This window comes from Dendropsophus ebraccatus, chromosome 9, assembly GCF_027789765.1.
Source record: "Dendropsophus ebraccatus isolate aDenEbr1 chromosome 9, aDenEbr1.pat, whole genome shotgun sequence".
Taxonomy (NCBI): Eukaryota; Metazoa; Chordata; class Amphibia; order Anura; family Hylidae; genus Dendropsophus; species Dendropsophus ebraccatus.
The window spans coordinates 63,105,041-63,122,245 of NC_091462.1; the positions used below are offsets into that span (position 1 = coordinate 63,105,041).

The window sequence follows — 17,205 nt, forward strand, 5'->3', positions numbered from 1 at the left end:
TGATAGATCTCTACCTGTTTAGATATAGTGAGACCTCTATCTGTCAAGGCCAGTGAATTGGAGAGAAGCAGTCAGGGACCACCCAGATGACTGGTGGTTCAGGCATGAAATTTATGGCTGGTTTCTTTTAAAACAATGTTTGGATAACGATTGTAACATGTTTTAACTACTTTACATGTTGTAATTGCAGCCCAATACATTTTGGCTTTTATTAAGCACATGTTGCTTTTTAAATGCGTATGTTGTGCAGTTTCTGAACGAGAACATAACTTGGATATGGACTGAGAAGAAGCCTTATGCCATAGGTGAGGGTTGAAAAGACAACAAAGAGACATGTATTTTTCTGCCATGAAGTCTAGCATGTTTTCCTTTTCTTTTTCTGCTTTGTACTGCAAATGTCCCCCCTATAGGACAGTGCACTAGGCCTGACTCCTCTTCTATAAGGTCAATTCTTTCTTGCTGCCAAAGGGCATCTCAAGCCCTTCAGTTGTACATGGTGAGAGATACCTGTTTATGTCTTTTCTGCATGGTTCAGCGTTGAAACTCTCATAGAATTCAGTGGGGACTTCAGGACCACCTCCCCAGGTCTTCTTGTTTAGAGAAAATGACTACATTAGGACAAATTACAAGAAATGTGGGCAATGCTTTCCTCTTATCTCTGACCCCTTAAAAAGCTTTAGGGCAGCATTCCCTTCCCTGTACATGACAGTGTATTTAAAGGAAAAGCCTGGGAACCATTTATAGCTGGGCCATACAAAGCTGCACCTCTCTGCAACGTCCTACATGATCCTGGGGTGACTTCTGAGTGAATAAGTCAAAGATATAATGCAGTAGATGCAGCTATTCTCTTCCCATGTCCTGAAGAACTCAGTACAAACTAAACATCCGTCATACACAAAGGAAAACTGCTAACAATGCCAGATACAGGAAATAAAGAAGTTTTGCAAAGTTTGTTGAAAGGTTAAAAAAAGGGATTTTCCTCAGTATTACAGGTAGAGAGAGAGTTTACATTACCTTTAGCAGAGAGACGTCAAAATCTGCTAAGACTCTCCTGCTCTGTGACATACCAAGTGTGGAGGGGGATGACTAATGTGTTTTTTTTTTGTTAGATAAGGACATCTGCTGCTTGTAAGGCCACATTCATACATCTGTTGTTCTGTCCACAATTGGGGGGGCACAACAACTGTTATTCAGTGGCCTAGGTTACATGTCTGTACGTGTGTATGGGCCATGATCTGTGCCACAAAAAAATAGGACCTGCTGTAACGCAGACTATAATTGGCAGCATGGATCACTATTGTAATGAAGTGACAGTGTAGTGCTCTGTAAAGCATGGAGCTCTACAAATGCACATTTGTAGTGCCGTCCATCTTGGGCTCCACTACGGACGAGTAAATGTAGCCTAAGGGTAATTTTCTACCTGTATCTCTCACACAAGCCTACCGCAGCCATAGCACACTGAAGAAAAACACACCATCTCCTTACCCTTCCCTATGCACCCACTTCACAGAACCACTGCTTACACTCACCCACCAGTTTGCTGTAGCTCCCGGTCCTGTGGCATCACCACCCAGCTCAGAATTGCTCACTGATCCAGTCAGTGGCTGAGGCGGGACACCTAGCCAGTCAGTGACTGCATGAGCAGGAAGTACCTGCTAGGTCGTGACAACACATGAATCCGGGAGGTACAGGAGACTGGCGGGTGACACTGAGTTGGTGGCACTCTGTGGGCTCGGGGACGGATAAGTATAACTTTTAATATTCTGTTCCTGCTCTGGATTCTTACATTTTGCTGGAGTTCTCCACAGTGCTGCAGTGTAATTTTCCCCTCTCCTCTCCTTTTTAGCTTTCCAGCAGCTCATAGTACCTTACAAATGGTGCATTAGTAATCCCTCTCCTCTCACATGCCATCTTGCATGCCAACACTATCTCATGGCATAGCAGGGAGGAGAATGTGAGCTGTGCTGTGATTGGCCAGACAAGTAAGAAAAAGGAAATGTCTGTGTGTACTACTAGCAAACAGTCCAGCTCTAGACCCAACCTTGGAGAGAATGCAAAATGGCTATGCACTATGGAGGGGAATTTCAACAGCAACAAGAGCACTAGAATCACTATGTCAACATTTTAAATGGTTAATATCCCAAAACAATGCAGGTTGTTCAAATCTTTTAAAAACTACAGTATGTTTTAAAGCCCATTTGCCCATACCCCCCCCCCCCCACCCCAGCACCATGTGACATTTATAATCGGGCAGATTTACAATACCTAGACATGCTGTAACCCAGTGTTTACCATAAAATTTCATTTTCTTCTTTCTTTCTTAATTCTAAATGTTTATCAGGAGATTTCCTTAATTAATACTTTTAATATGTTTATTCTTGCCATAGTGACCTGGACAACATGGAATGCCACTCTCCCTGCCCCCTGTATAGGACTGATGTTACTATTTGGTAGTTTGGGGTTAATAAAAAAAAACTAAACTTTTTGAAATTAGTTTTTCCCTTGATCTATCAGCGGTGTTGAGCCATTTTTTTTTTCTCTAAATAGTAATATCAAACACGTGCATGTGTTTTGTATTGTGTAAGTGTGTTTTAGAATGCTTCTGAATGATGAGCAATGATGTTATTTGATTTACAGGCTACCTTGTAACCCTGGGATTGCTGAGCCTTGCAGCTTGCTATAGTCATGGCCCACTGCAGAGTGAATTCAGCTTTATTCTCTTCTCTTGGACGCTCCACATCATTGGCTGCATTCTGATTTTCCTTGGCCATCCTGTCTATGAAATTGGCCTTGCTGTCATTGCTGTTCTTCTGTCATGTAAGGGGACGCCCTCTCTCTGCAGGGCAGTAACATACATTTACAGGTTGTTGTTTTTTTTTTCACTTTAAATAATGGCAGGAAAAATAATCCCTTTAAAATGTTTTTGTTTCTCTAAATGATTGCTTTTCTGAGATACAATACATTAGTACAAATAGAACTCTGCATCTGAATGCATATGATAAATTTGTATTTTCTGTTGCAATCCCAACTGTACTGTATTGACAAATCTATATAGTCTTCGTGAGATACATCCATCACAGCATATACACATTTTCATTACATTTTTGGACCATATTGCCCATCACATAGTGCCCTTACTGACATTTTTTAAATCAACTGGTTTCAAAAAGGTATACAAATCTGTAAATGACTTCCATTAAAAGAACAAAAAAACACTCAAGCCTTCCAGTACTTATCAGCCGCTGTATATCCTTTCTAGTCTGACATGGTCCTCTCTGCTGCAACCTCTGTTTTTGTAACAGAACTGTCCAGAGCAGGGCTATGTGCACACTGAGGAATTGTCAAGGAATTGAAGCAGAAAGTTTTCAGGCAGAATTCAAGCAGAATTTAAGACCCCCATTGACTTCTATAGGATTCCTCTAGCAGATCTACAGCAGAAAATTCTGCTCGGAAATTCTGCAGTGTGAACAACAGAGCAGAAAACCTATTGAACACAATGGGACTTTGCTCTGTACATATTTTACAGGAGGAATTTCAAGCTGAATTTCAAGCTGAATTCCTCGCCTTTTCCTCAGTGTGCACATAGCCCAGGAGAGTTTTTTGGGAGGACTTGCTACTGTTCTTGATAGTTACTGGAAATTACAAATCTGTAAAACTTTCTGACACCAGTTGATTAGGAAAGTTGTTTTTTTTTCTTCTTCGGTGTACACCTTTGATAGACCAGACATAGCCTACCAGTGTTTATGTTTGATGAACACTTGGTCTGTTTCATGGGGTTCAGTTGATAAAGGTCCCATTCCTGGGTCGCACAGTGGATTTAAGAATAAAGATTGCCAAATCTTGTTCCCCCATCTGATGAGGCGGCTGCTGCATCCAGGGGGAGAAATCATTGAGAGAAGGTCACACATGTTCACAGCTCTTTTCTTTTTGCAGAAGCAACCATGCAGGCCACTTCCCCACCTGGATGTTTGTCACCTTGTCAGTGGGTCAGAGGAACCCTATTCTTGATGTACATATGAGTCCTAGAAGTCATCAATGGCATTTTGATCAGCTAGTTTTATGCGGGTAGCAACAGGGGAGCCTGTAACATCCTCTCAACATGTATAGACAACGTTCCCTAAAACCATGCTTTTTTCAGACTGACTTATCAATGTTTGAGTCACTGAATTTAAACTGAAAATCACTAATAATTTTACCTGTCCTGATAGGAAAGTGAGACACAAGAAGCCAGTCATTCAGTTCCTTACAGAAGAAGAATACAGTGAGCAGTGTGAAGTGGAGACACTTAAGGCAATAAAAGAGCTGCGTGACTTTTGCAATAGTCCTGACTTCAACTCATGGCTCACAGTGTCAAGACTTTCTTCTCCTAAGAGGTATGCAGTTTCTACAAAAGAAACAACTTAAAGGTTAAAGGAGTTTTTCGAGTTATATGCAAACAAGACCAGTGTGAATTCTTAAAGAAGCAGGGGAGGAATATAATGATATAGTAAGGATAGGTGTAGAGGGCAAAATAGATATATACACTCACCGGCCACTTTTTTTTCGGTACACCATGCTAGTAACGGGTTGGACACCCTTTTGCCTTCAGAACTGCCTCAATTCTTCAAGGCATAGATTCAACAAGGTGCTGGAAGCATTCCTCAGAGATTTTGATCCATATTGACATGATGGCATCACACAGTTGCCGCAGATTTGTCGGCTGCACATCCATGATGCGAATCTCCCGTTCCACCACATCCCAAAGATGCTCTATTGGATTGAGATCTGGTGACTGTGGAGGCCATTTGAGTACAGTGAACTCATTGTCATGTTCAAGAAACCAGTCTGAGATGATTCTAGCTTTATGACATGGCACATTATCCTGCTGAAAGTAGCCATCAGATGTTGGGTACATTGTGGTCATAAAGGGATGGACATGGTCAGCAACAATACTCAGGTAGGCTGTGGTGTTGCAACGATGCTCAATTGGTACCAAGGGGCCCAAAGAGTGCCAAGAAAATATTCCCCACACCATGACACCACCACCACCAGCCTGAACCGTTGATACAAGGCAGGATGGATCCATGCTTTCATGTTGTTGATGCCAAATTCTGACCCTACCATCCGAATGTCGCAGCAGAAATTGAGACTCATCAGACCAGGCAACGTTTTTCCAATCTTCTACTGTCCAATTTCGATGAGCTTGTGCAAATTGTAGCCTCAGTTTCCTGTTCTTAGCTGAAAGGAGTGGCACCCGGTGTGGTCTTCTGCTGCTGTAGCCCATCTGCCTCAAAGTTGGACGTACTGTGCGTTCAGAGATGCTCTTCTGCCTACCTTGGTTGTAACGGTTGGCTATTTGAGTCACTGTTGCCTTTCTATCAGCTCGAACCAGTCTACCCATTCTCCTCTGACCTCTGGCATCAACAAGGCATTTCTGCCCACAGAACGGCCGCTCACTGGATGTTTTTTCTTTTTCGGACCATTCTCTGTAAACCCTAGAGATGGTAGTGCGTGAAAATCCCAGTAGATCAGCAGTTTCTGAAATACTCAGACCAGCCCTTCTGGCACCAACAACCATGCCACGTTCAAAGGCACTCAAATCACCTTTCTTCCCCATACTGATGCTCAGTTTGAACTGCAGGAGATTGTCTTGACCATGTCTACATGCCTAAATGCACTGAGTTGCCGCCATGTGATTGGCTGATTAGAAATTTAGTGGTAACGTGCAGTTGGACAGGTGTACCTAATAAAGTGGCCGGTGAGTGTGTGTGTGTGTGTATGTATATATATATATATATATATATATATATATATATATATATATATATATATATATATATATATATATATATATAATGCGTGTATGTATGTATTATATCTAACTTTTTTTTTTTTTTTTTTTTTGGGGGGGGGGGGCGCATGTTTAATTTTTTAAGTACTTCAACGTGCTCTTAAGCACCCTTGCACATTTTCATAAGATGTGTGATTGTGTCTTTTGCTTTTTCACTCTTTTTTTAGAGAACAAAAACAGGTTGCTTCTGTAGCGTCAACCTAGTTGGTAATCCAAATTGGAAGACATAACGTATAAAAAAAAAATATAATATATACACACACACATATATATACACACATATATACACACACATATATACACACATATATATATATATATACACACACACACACATATATACACACATATATATATATATACACACACACACACATATATACACACACACACATATATACACACACACATGCCAAGTCCTTAAAAGGAACCTGTCATTACGGCGCAGAGCACGCCCGATTCCCCCGGTGGAGCCCCCGATACTTACCCTTTCCTGCAAGTCCCGCTCCTGGACCCGGACGGAGATCCCGCCTTCGGAAGCAGTGCGCACGTGCTGCAGATATGAGTCCGATGCCCATAGAGAATGATTGGAGCGGTCATTCTCTATGGACGTCGAACTCATATCTGCAGCACGTGCGCACGGCTTCCGAAGGCGAGATTTCCATCCGGGTCCAGGAGCGGGACTTGCAGGAAAGGGTAAGTATCCGGGCTCCACCAGGGGGTCGGACGGGCTCTCCGCCGTAATGCCGGGTGACAGGTTCCCTTTAAAGGGGTACTATCAGCAGGTAAGGAAAAGTTAACCTGCTGATAGCTCCCCATTAAGCCCAGGGCGCTGAGGATGAAGGTATGTCTCATACCTTCTTCTTTTGGTGCAATTCCTGTGCAGTTTTAATGTAGCCCTGTATCCAGTAAGGCCAATTGAAGCACTGCTCTGCCCCTAGAGCACCGAGGTGGCCCGCTCCACTGAAGAGGCGGACTGGCCAGTGGCAAATTCTGGGGGTGGCACAGTACTCCAAACACCCTTACAGGACAACATAAAAACTGCTCAGGAACAATGGTGAGGATGAAGGTAAGAGACATATCTTCCTCACCCTGTGTGCAGTAGGGAGTAATCAGCAGGTTAGATTCCTCTAATCTGCTAAAAGTTCCCTAAACCTGCTAAAATGTGCAACCAAAAATCTTTTATTTGATTTAACCTCTTAAGGACTTATGCTATACCCGTACGGCATACGTCCGCAAGAGGAGTTCAGAGGGGGACCGGGCCGCGACCCCGCTCTGAACTGCCTCGATCCCGACTGCTATCTGCAGCATGGGACTGCGGCCATTGGCGGGAGCTGGCCAACCACCGCTCCTGCTAATTAATACCGTTAGATGCAGCTGTCAAATATGACAGCTGCATCTAGGGATGCAAAATGCACCAAAATATTGATACTACTATCGATATTCGGGGCAAAAAACGGTTCAGTACCAGGATTTCCTGGTATTGATACTTTGTTAAGCTGCCTAATTGTGCCGGTAAAACAAAGTATAGTGCAGAGAACACGGTTGGCGGCTAGCTGAGCGCCGGCCGTGTTCTCTATGTGCCGCCCCCTGCCCCCACCTGTCACTTCCTCTGCTCTCTCTCCCTCCGTTCCCGGCGGCGCCAATTTAAATAGCCGGCACATAGCAATTGCTTGTGTCGGCTCTGTTACTGTGTTGATGCCGCTGTCACACTGACAGCGGCATTAACCCCTCCTGAGCTGCTCCTATGCAGCAGGGGTCGGCCACTATGTGTAGCAGACCCCTGCTGCCGGTGCCGGCTCAGCCAGACTCCGTTATCAGGGAAATGATTTATGTGGCATGTGGACCTGCACGGAGGAGAGCGGGAGGACTGAGGAAAAGGCTGGAGGTGAGGAGGCTGAAGAGGGAGAGCGGGAGGACAGTGGAGAAGGCTGGAGGTAAGGAGGCTGAAAAGGGGGAGCGGGAGGGCGGTGAGAAGGCTGGAGGTAAGGAGGCTGAAGAGGGAGAGCGGGGGTTGGGGAGAGGAGGACGGAGGAGAAGGTTGGAGGTGAGGAGGAAATGCGGCCATTCCATCTGGCTGCACTGTGAGGTGGGGGCCGCAGGACTGTGAGAAGGAGTGGCCGGGGCCCTCAGATAACTCCCTGGGAAGACATCAGTGGGGGATGAACAGGAGGTTTCCCGTGCTCTGACGGGGGAGGGGGCTGTAACCTGCAGATTACCCTGCCACCCAAACCCAGATCATCATGTCCTGAAAGAAGGAAAAGTGCAACTACAACCCTCATCATCCCAATAACTGAAGTGTGTGTGTGTTATATGACTACACCCCCACCATCCCCGTTAGCTGAAGTGTGTGTTACATAACTACAATCCCCATCATCCCCAGATAGCTAGTGTTACATGACTACAGTCCCCATCATCCCCCTGATAGCTGTTGTGTGTTACATGACTACAACCCCCACCATCCCCAAATAGCTGAAGTGTGTTACATGACTTCAATCTCCATTATCCCCCTGATAGTTAAAGTGTGTGTTACATGACTACAACCCCCATTGTCCCCACATAGCTGGAGTGTTATTGTCCTTACTATAAAATTATCACCTTCCTGATCACGCACGGTAAACAGAGCAAGCGCAAAAAAACACAAAGTTCAGTATCACATAAAAAGGTGGTACTAAATTAAACTAGAGATCATGGCACAAAAAATGACTAAGTGTTAGGAGTGCAAGTAGGGCAATTTTTAAGCACATTTTAAATAATGGAAACTTTGTTTTTAATGTAATAAAATTAAAGGAACTTAAATTGGTTTGTACTGACCTGACAGTCAGGGTGGGGGGGGGGGGGGCATTTCTATTCTTGTGGGTTTTTTTTTATATAATTTATTCAGTATCGAATTGGTATCGAGCATTGAAAAACAAAAAGTTGGTATTGGTTTCAAACTCAATTTTGGTATCGTGACTTCACTAGCTGCATCTAACTGTCTTAAATGCAGCCCATCCCTGGTGTCTAGTGGTGGGATCCCCCCACCCAGGGCCGGCCTTAGGGTAGATGGCGCCCTGTGCAGAATATTCTTTCGGCGCCTCGGCGCCCCCCCCCCCCCCCCCCCCGGCTGATTGTAGCCCATCCCAAGCCTATCTCTTGGAGACACACACTGTATATACTGCTTACACAGACAGATACAGTCACATATACACATACAGACACACGGGGGAGGTTCATCAAACATGGTGTAAAGTGAAACTGGCTCAGTCCCCCCTAGCAACCAATCAGATTTCACCTTTCATTCCTCACAGACTCTTTGGTTGCTAGGGGCAACTGAGCCAGTTTCACTTTACACCATGTTTGATGAATCTCTCCCACAGTGTATATACTGCTTACACAGACGCACAGTATATATATCCTGCAAACACAGACACACATACAGTCACATATACACATACACACCACACATACCCACCACTGGGAGTAGTCGTCCTACCAGAGCCGCACCGGAGCATGCTGGGAGTTGTTGTCCTACCACACAGAGCCACACAGGATCATTCTGGGAGTTGTTGTCCTACCACACAGGAGCATGCTGGGAGTTGTTGTCCTACCACACAGAGCCACACAGGATCATCCTGGGAGTTGTTGTCCTACCACACAGAGCCACACAGGAGCATGCTGGGAGTTGTTGTCCTACCACACAGGGGCATGCTGGGAGATGTCCTACCACACAGAGCCACACAGGAGTATGCTGGGAGTTGTTGTCCTACCACACAGAGCCACACAGGATCATGCTGGGAGTTGTTGTCCTACCACACAGGAGTATGCTGGGAGTTGTTGTCCTACCACACAGAGCCACATAGGAGTATGCTGGGAGTTGCTGTCCCACCACACAGAGCCACACAGGAGTATGCTGGGAGTTGTTGTCCCACCACACAGAGCCACACAGGAGTATGCTGGGAGTTGTTGTCCTACCACACAGAGCCACACAGGAGTATGCTGGGAGTTGTTGTCCTACCACACAGCCACAAAGGAGCATGCTGGGAGTTGTCCTACCACACAGAGCCACACAGGAGTATGCTGGGAGTTGTTGTCCTACCACACAGAGCCACACAGGAGTATGCTGGGAGTTGTTGTCCTACCACACAGAGCCACAAAAGGAGCATGCTGGGAGTTGTTGTCCTACCACACAGAGCACTAACACACACAGAGCACACACAAACTCCACTAACACACACAGACAGAGATAGATATATATACTCACAGTCACAGTGCAGTAGTAGTGAAGGATGTCTCTGCCCATGAGGAGAAGCAGGCGGAGGATCACACTGCTGATGTCTCCGTCGGGGGAGGGGGCGGGGTTATGGGCCTCTGTGAGCTGGGAGATGTTGTGGGGGGCGGGGGATGGGGGCCAGGCTGCAGTCACATGTCCGGGGAGAAGAGCTTCCTCGGCTGCTGTGCTGAGGCAGGGGACGGATATATGGCCTCAGGGGGATGCAGGTGGCATCCCCTTCCTGCCGGGAGTGCACAGCGCCCTGCTGGCACACCCCTAAGTCCGGCCCTGCCCCCACCCCCCGCAATGCGATCGCGGAGGGGGGTTCCCTTCAACTCACCAAGCCGGGCCTCAGCGTCGGAATGACGCTGATCCCGGCTCGGTATTCTATTGCAATGATCTGCAGCAGACCAAAGCAATAGAGCATCGATCTTATGAATCGGTGCTGTGTAATACAAGTACACTGATCTCTATGGGACTTCTAATTACTGTGTTTAAAAAAAAAAAAAAAAAAAGTTTTCATTAATTTAAAAAAAAAATCTCCCCTAATAAGTCTGAATCACCCCCCCTTTTCCCATTTTATAATTAAAAATAAATAAACATGTTTGGTTTCGCCCTGTGCGTAATCGTATGAACTATTAATCACATTCCTGATCTTGCACAGTAAACTGCGTAAGCGCAAAGACCCACCAAAGTGCAAGAATTGGTTGCATCAAATCCAGAAAAATTGTAATAAAAAGCGATCAAAGAGTCGCATATACGCAATAAAGGTACCGATAGAAAGTACAGATCATGGCGCAAAAAAATTACACCTCAATCAGCCCCATAGACCAAAGGATTAAAGCGTTATAAGCCTGGGAATAGAGCAATTTTAAGGAACTTTTTTTTTCTGTAGAAAGTTTTATTTACAAAAAGCCATCAAATATAAACGTTATGCAAGTTGCATATCATTTTAATAATACTTACTTGAGGAACATATATAACATGTCAGTTTTTCCATAGGATGAACAGCGTAAAAACGAAACCCCCCAAAGAAGGAATTTTGTTTTGTTTTTTTTTTCAATTTCACCGTGCATATAATTTTTTTTCTGGTTTCGCAGCATATTTTATGCAAAAATTAAGTCTGTCATTGCAAAGTACAATTAGTGGCGCTCGTGTGGGTTTCGTGTGTGTGAAAAAATGCAAGTGCTATGGCCTATTAAACACAAGGAGGAAAATGAAAACGCAAAAACAAAAATTGGTTAAAAAAAAACACACCAGTGCCACAGATTCCTGCATTCCCAGGTTTCTCAGCTGTCACAATGAAACTCTTGACTATTGTGTAGCATTTACAGTATGTTAGTAACACAACCGCATTCTCGGTCATTACTTGCTGTGTAAACTTGGGTTCAATGTGTAGCTCTAGATGATGTGTTTAACCTCCAGCTGTTACAAAACTACAATTCCATCTTGCCTGGACTGCTAAAGCTTCATCTGCCTATGTAACAGCTGCAGAGCGGCAGGCTTCACTCTTCTGTCCTATGCGAAGCCTATATAAACTATAGCTTACTATTAACTGATAGCACTGTTCTATTTCCATATATGTTAATATTAGTATGTGTCTTTGTCATTAAAAGGTTTGCAGACTTTGTCTTGGGATCTAACCATGTGTCTTCTGAAGAAGTTACTGCACATGAGCAGCAATATGGGCTTGGCAGTCTGTTCCTAGAAGAACTTATTGTCCAGGACAGTGAAGGTGAAGATAATCAACAAGTGACTGTAGATCAAAATGACTGTATAGAGGACTATGATCATATGGATCCTCAGTGTGAATAGTATAACCTTGGTGGAGGAGGTGAGGTGCAGTCTGCATATGCCTTTCCTGAGCCAAATCAATGAACTGTGAACTATAGCGAACATTGTTCAGTATTACTGTATTTTTTTTATTTCTTTTATCACTGTTTGACACTTTATGAACACCAAATATTGATTATATGGGAAAAGCTTTTAATAACGTTTTAGGGTTTTATAAAGAAATGCTAAACACTTCTCCATCTGAAAACATTATGGAATGTTCATTCTTCCACTGATTCAAAGTAATTGTGACTTAAGGGGAATGTGATAAATGTATCAATTATTGAAGAGATAACTAATCTTAAATAAAAGTTTATCAGATTACAGTAGTGCTTCCATGTTGTAGAAAAATGCTTTTACTCTTCTATGCAAAGTGTTCCCAAGCCCCTGATTTGCTGTAAACTCTTTAAGCAGGAATAGGGAAGAAGCACATCCCAATTCATTATCGAATTCTGAAAGGTTCTCATACTTTGGTGTACGAGTATGGCAATCTTAAATTTACCCCAGTCTTAAAACCCCACCCCATTTTCCTGGCCAGATCTAGGAAAGCTGGCCAACCCAGCACCCGACATGACCATTGTGCAAAAATCTACATCTGCATCATCATCTTTTAAATTAACTGGTGTCAGATTTTTTTTGTTTACTTTATAAAATAAAATTTCTAGTCTTACCGTACTTATCAGCTGCTGTATGTTCTACAGGAAGTGGTGTATTCTTCAGGCGAGCATGGTATACGGCTGGTGTACACCACGGAGAAGGGGCAAATATGCATTAAAATGTATAACTAGCGATTTTAAGTGTGTCATTTAACTAATTTTTTGCAGAAATCAACAGTACAAGCGATTTTAAATGGAATCTGTCAGCACCCGGACCCTACCTAAGGTGCTGACCATGTTCTGTAGCTGGCAGTCCCCTAGTGAGCCTGGTACTTTTGGTAATTTAAATGAAGTGTCAAAGAGGAGTTGTTTGTGTCACACTCTGGCACACCACACCACTCCTTCCTTCTCTTCATGAGTAATCGATGTTGTCTGGCCTCCTGCTCACTCAGCTGTCAGTGTCTCTAATTGCAGATCAGTCCTCTGTAGGCAGGTTATTTCTGAAAGAAACACTCAAATATAGTTGAATCTCTGAGACCAAATGTCTTGAAGCTGTAATCTAGTAACTCATCTGTCTAGAGACCTTCCAGCAGTTCATTGGTTCAAATCCTCTGATGGAAATTGAATATAAGTCTTTCTTTTTTTCTCATTATCATATTATTTTTAAGGCTATGTTCACACAGTATTGTTGCTCAGTATTTTGCAACCAAAACAAGGAGTGGATTGAAAACACAGAAAGGCTAAGTCCACGCACTGTTGAAATTGAGTGGATGGCTATCATTTAATGGCAATTAACAGCCATTATTCCAAAACAGCTGTTTTTGTTTCAAATTGCCATTAAATGGCGGCCATCCACTCAATTTCAACAGGGATTTAAACCAAAGAATGAAATCTGAGCGAGCAGGAGGCCGGGCAGCATTGATTATTCATGAAAATGAGGGAGGAGTGGTGAGGTGTGCCAGAGTGTGGCACAAACAACTTTGTTACAGAAGGAGACCTGAGGCTGTGCATAATCCACTCCATGGATAAATTACCAAAAGGCACCATGTTCACTAGGGGACTGCCAGCTACAGCACACTGACAGCACCTTAGGGAGGGCCCAGGGGCTGACAGATTCCCTCTAAGAAAAACTATTAGGTTTAACTAAGCAAAAGAGTTTCCTTCTGTACTTTAAAAGCAGGAAAGGAGTTTGGAGACTGGATGCACAAAACGCTGGATTCACAGGATAGACTGCTCAGTGCTGGTCTGGGAACTTGAAGGATGATGTGCTGTGCAGGGCTGCCTTTTCTCCTCTCCATGGTCACTCATCCCCCATCATCCCCTCCCCCCTCCATAGACCATAATGGACACAGAAAACCTGCTTCTTCTGAAGTGTTGGAGAGGTAGGAAAGCAGCTGTCTGAGTACAGAAGGAAACTCTTTTTGCTGAATAAAACCTATTACAGAGTTTCTTAAAACCACTTGTACTATTTCTGCAAAGTGACATTTAAATGAGTTACACTTTAAATGGGCAGTCACTTAAATTAACATTGCTGCACATTGCTGTTTTTTACTATATTTTAGCCACAGCAGTTTGTTTTACATGTGGTTTGTTCTGCATTTAGTTTTACATGTGGCGGTGGGGGGGCTACCTCCTCTGCGCTTGCACTCCAACCATCTCCTGTGGGTGTTTTAAACAGACATCAGTTGGATCCTTCATGCCCAGCTCGTAGGCTTAAAGAGGATGTACCACCAGGTACATCCTCTTTAACCTGAAGCCACGGATCGAACGGTGCCGCGGTCCGTTTTCCGGACCGAGGCCCGGTTCCCGTGCATGGCGCCGTTCTATGCTCCGGAACCGGCCGGTGCTCAAGCACTGGAGGTAGGCCGGCCCGCCCCCAGTGGGAGGGAATTCCCTCCCCTGTATGACGCGGCTCCATTCATTTTAAGGGAGCCACGTCATACAGGGGAGGGAATTCCCTCCCACTGGGGGCGGCCCGGCCTACCTCCAGTGCTTGAGCACTGGCCGGTTTCGGTGCATAGAACGGCGCCGTGCATGGGACTGGGCCTCTGTCCGGAAAACTGACTGCGGCACCGGCTTCCCTGTGCCGGCGCCGTTCGATCCGTGGCTTCAGGTTAAAGAGGATGTACCTGGTGGTACATCCTCTTTAAAGGGAACCTGTCACCCCCGTGCCGGGGTGACAGGCTCCCGACCCCCCCCGCCACAGCCCCCTATACTCACCTGATCCCGCTTCTGGATCCGGTCGGGTCACGGAGATCTCAGCCGCTGCAGCCTAGCGCGCGCGCTGAGAGATGAGTCCAACGCTTATAGAGAATGACGGAGTGCTGGACTCTCAGTCATTCTCTATGAGCCGGGCTGCAGCGGCTGAGATCTCCATGACCCAACCGGATCCAGAAGCGGGATCAGGTAAGTATAGGGGGCTGTAGCGGGGGGTTGGGAGCCTGTCACCCCGGCACGGGGGGGGGGGTGACAGGTTCCTTTTAAAGTGTCACTGTCACTTGTCATGTTTTTTTTTTTTTTGCAGAAATCAATAGTCCAGGCGATGTTAAAAAAAAAAAAAAAAAAATGTAATTGGGTTTATTAGCTGAAAAATGCATTTTTATCATGAAAAAGCAGTTTGAAGCTCTCCCCCCATCTCATGGTTTTCTATAAAGAGAGGAGGGGCGGAGGGAGATGAGGCTCCAAAACAGGACAACAAACAGTTAACATCACAGGGCTATCTCCTGAAGTCAGCTCTGACCTCCGGCTTTCACACAGCTCCCATTGTGTAATCCTTTGTTCTCTGCTCCTCCCCCCTCCATAGGTTACACAGAGCTCGACCAATGTAAAAGTCGAGATTTCCTGATTAATGAGCAGTGAATGAGGGGGAGGGGCTGGGGAAAGTCTTTTTGAATGCAGATAATGGCATATTTGCTTAATAAACCCAATTACGAAGTTTCTTAAAATCACCTGGACTTGATTACTGCAAAAATATAAATAAATAAAAACACAGAACAACGACTGACACTTTAATGTGAGCCCATTTCTCTGAGGGCACCTTGGTGTGGGGAGACAGCAAACTATTTGATCAATGTGCAAAGAACCTTTTTATATATATATATATATATTTATTTATTTATTTTTATCTTTAGAACAGGTTTTTATTATGTGTATGCTGGAGGGAGTATGTGCTGTAAGCCCTGTCACCTGCAGGTTTCTGTTCTCACTCCTGAGATCCGCTCTGATCAGTCTAGTCTGGGAAAGCAAACAAGCTTCCTTCTTTAGGCTGGGTTCACACTACGTATATTTCAGTCAGTATTGCAACCAAAAACAGGAGTGGATTAAAAACACAGAAAGGATCTGTTCTCACAATGTTGAAATTGAGTGGATGGCCGCCATATAACAGTAAATAATGGCCATTATTTCAATATAACAGCCGTTGTTTTAAAATAACAGCAGATATTTGCCATTAAATGGCGGCCATCCACTCAATTTCAACATTGTGTGAACAGATTCTTTGTGTTTTTAATCCACTCCTGATTTTGGTTGCAATATGAGGACCACAATACTGACTGAAATATACGTAGTGTGAGCCCAGCCTCATGGTGCGTTTACACAGGCAGATTTATCTGACCAATTTTGGAAGCCAAAGTCAGGAATGGACTTGAAAAGACAAGGAATCTCAGTCTTTCTTTTATGACCTGTTTATGTTTATAGTCTGTTCCTGGCTTTGGCTTCAAAAATCTGTCAGATAAATCTGTGTAAAACGCAGCATTGCTCACAAAATGCTATGGGGACATTTATCAATGCGCATGGCCTCTTCCCGCACCAGGTTTATCTGGCTAGTCCTGTGTTTTGAGACTCTTCAATGAGGCTCCACGGGCTCCTCTTTTACATATTCATGTTTCCCAGGGGGCAATGCACCTAGGACTTCACTGCATTGAGCGCTTTCATTAGCAGCCGGCAGTGTTGTCATTTGGCTGTTCTTCCTGAGTTCAGCAATCTGTTTCTCTTATGGCTCTAATAGGCATTGCTCCCACCTAGCCGGAATCCTGCTCCACCCTGATAAGGGGCAACACCCTGAAACAGCTGTATGTGGATGGTTACCTAGCCTTGGTTTATCCCTTGTCATTACATTGACTTATAGGGCCACTTAATATAGTGGTTTTGGTGGTTTCCTTACAGGAGCTGCCCCTTGGCTGGGTCCTTCCCGGAGGGATATCTGGCTAGTCCTGTGTTTTGAGACTCTTCAATGAGGCTCCACGGGCTCCTCTTTTGCATATTCATGTTTCCCAGGGGGCAATGCACCTAGGACTTCACTGCATTGAGCGCTTTTATTAGCAGCCGGCAGTGTTGTCGTTTGGCTGGTCTCCCTGAGTTCAGCAATCTGTTTCTCTTAAGGTTTATAAGGATTCACACCCGCTCGCATGTGCCTCTTAGTAATTCCGTCCAGGGCTTTATTTAAGACTGGCGTACAAGATCCTGATTTACAGATAGAAATGACACGATTTCAGTGGAGTTACCCACACATCTGTTTAAAAAAATTATTTATCTTTGAGCACCGTTCTGCAAAAAGTAGGAAAAGTAAATTCCAATAGAAGTCAATGAGTCAGTTTTTAACAGATGACATACAGGTGTACCATCTGGGTGCTGCCTGAATTGTACTGACACATTGCCTAGCAAGCCCCAGGCAGGCTTCACTGTGCGCCCTGTGG

General features: G+C 44.6%; 1 protein-coding gene across 3 annotated transcripts in view; it reads left to right on the forward strand.

Moving 5' to 3' along the window:
- Positions 1-12,342, forward strand: part of NEMP2 (nuclear envelope integral membrane protein 2) — a 37,154-nt gene extending 24,812 nt beyond the window's left edge. For all 3 annotated transcript variants that reach the window (XM_069983517.1, XM_069983515.1, XM_069983516.1), the window contains exons 6-9: positions 191-305; positions 2,638-2,863; positions 4,209-4,373; positions 11,699-12,342. In XM_069983517.1, the coding sequence (XP_069839618.1) occupies positions 191-305; positions 2,638-2,863; positions 4,209-4,373; positions 11,699-11,897 (705 nt within the window). In that variant the 3' untranslated portion in view covers positions 11,898-12,342. The remainder of the gene's footprint in view (positions 1-190; positions 306-2,637; positions 2,864-4,208; positions 4,374-11,698) is intronic.
- Positions 12,343-17,205: the final 4,863 nt, after the last annotated feature.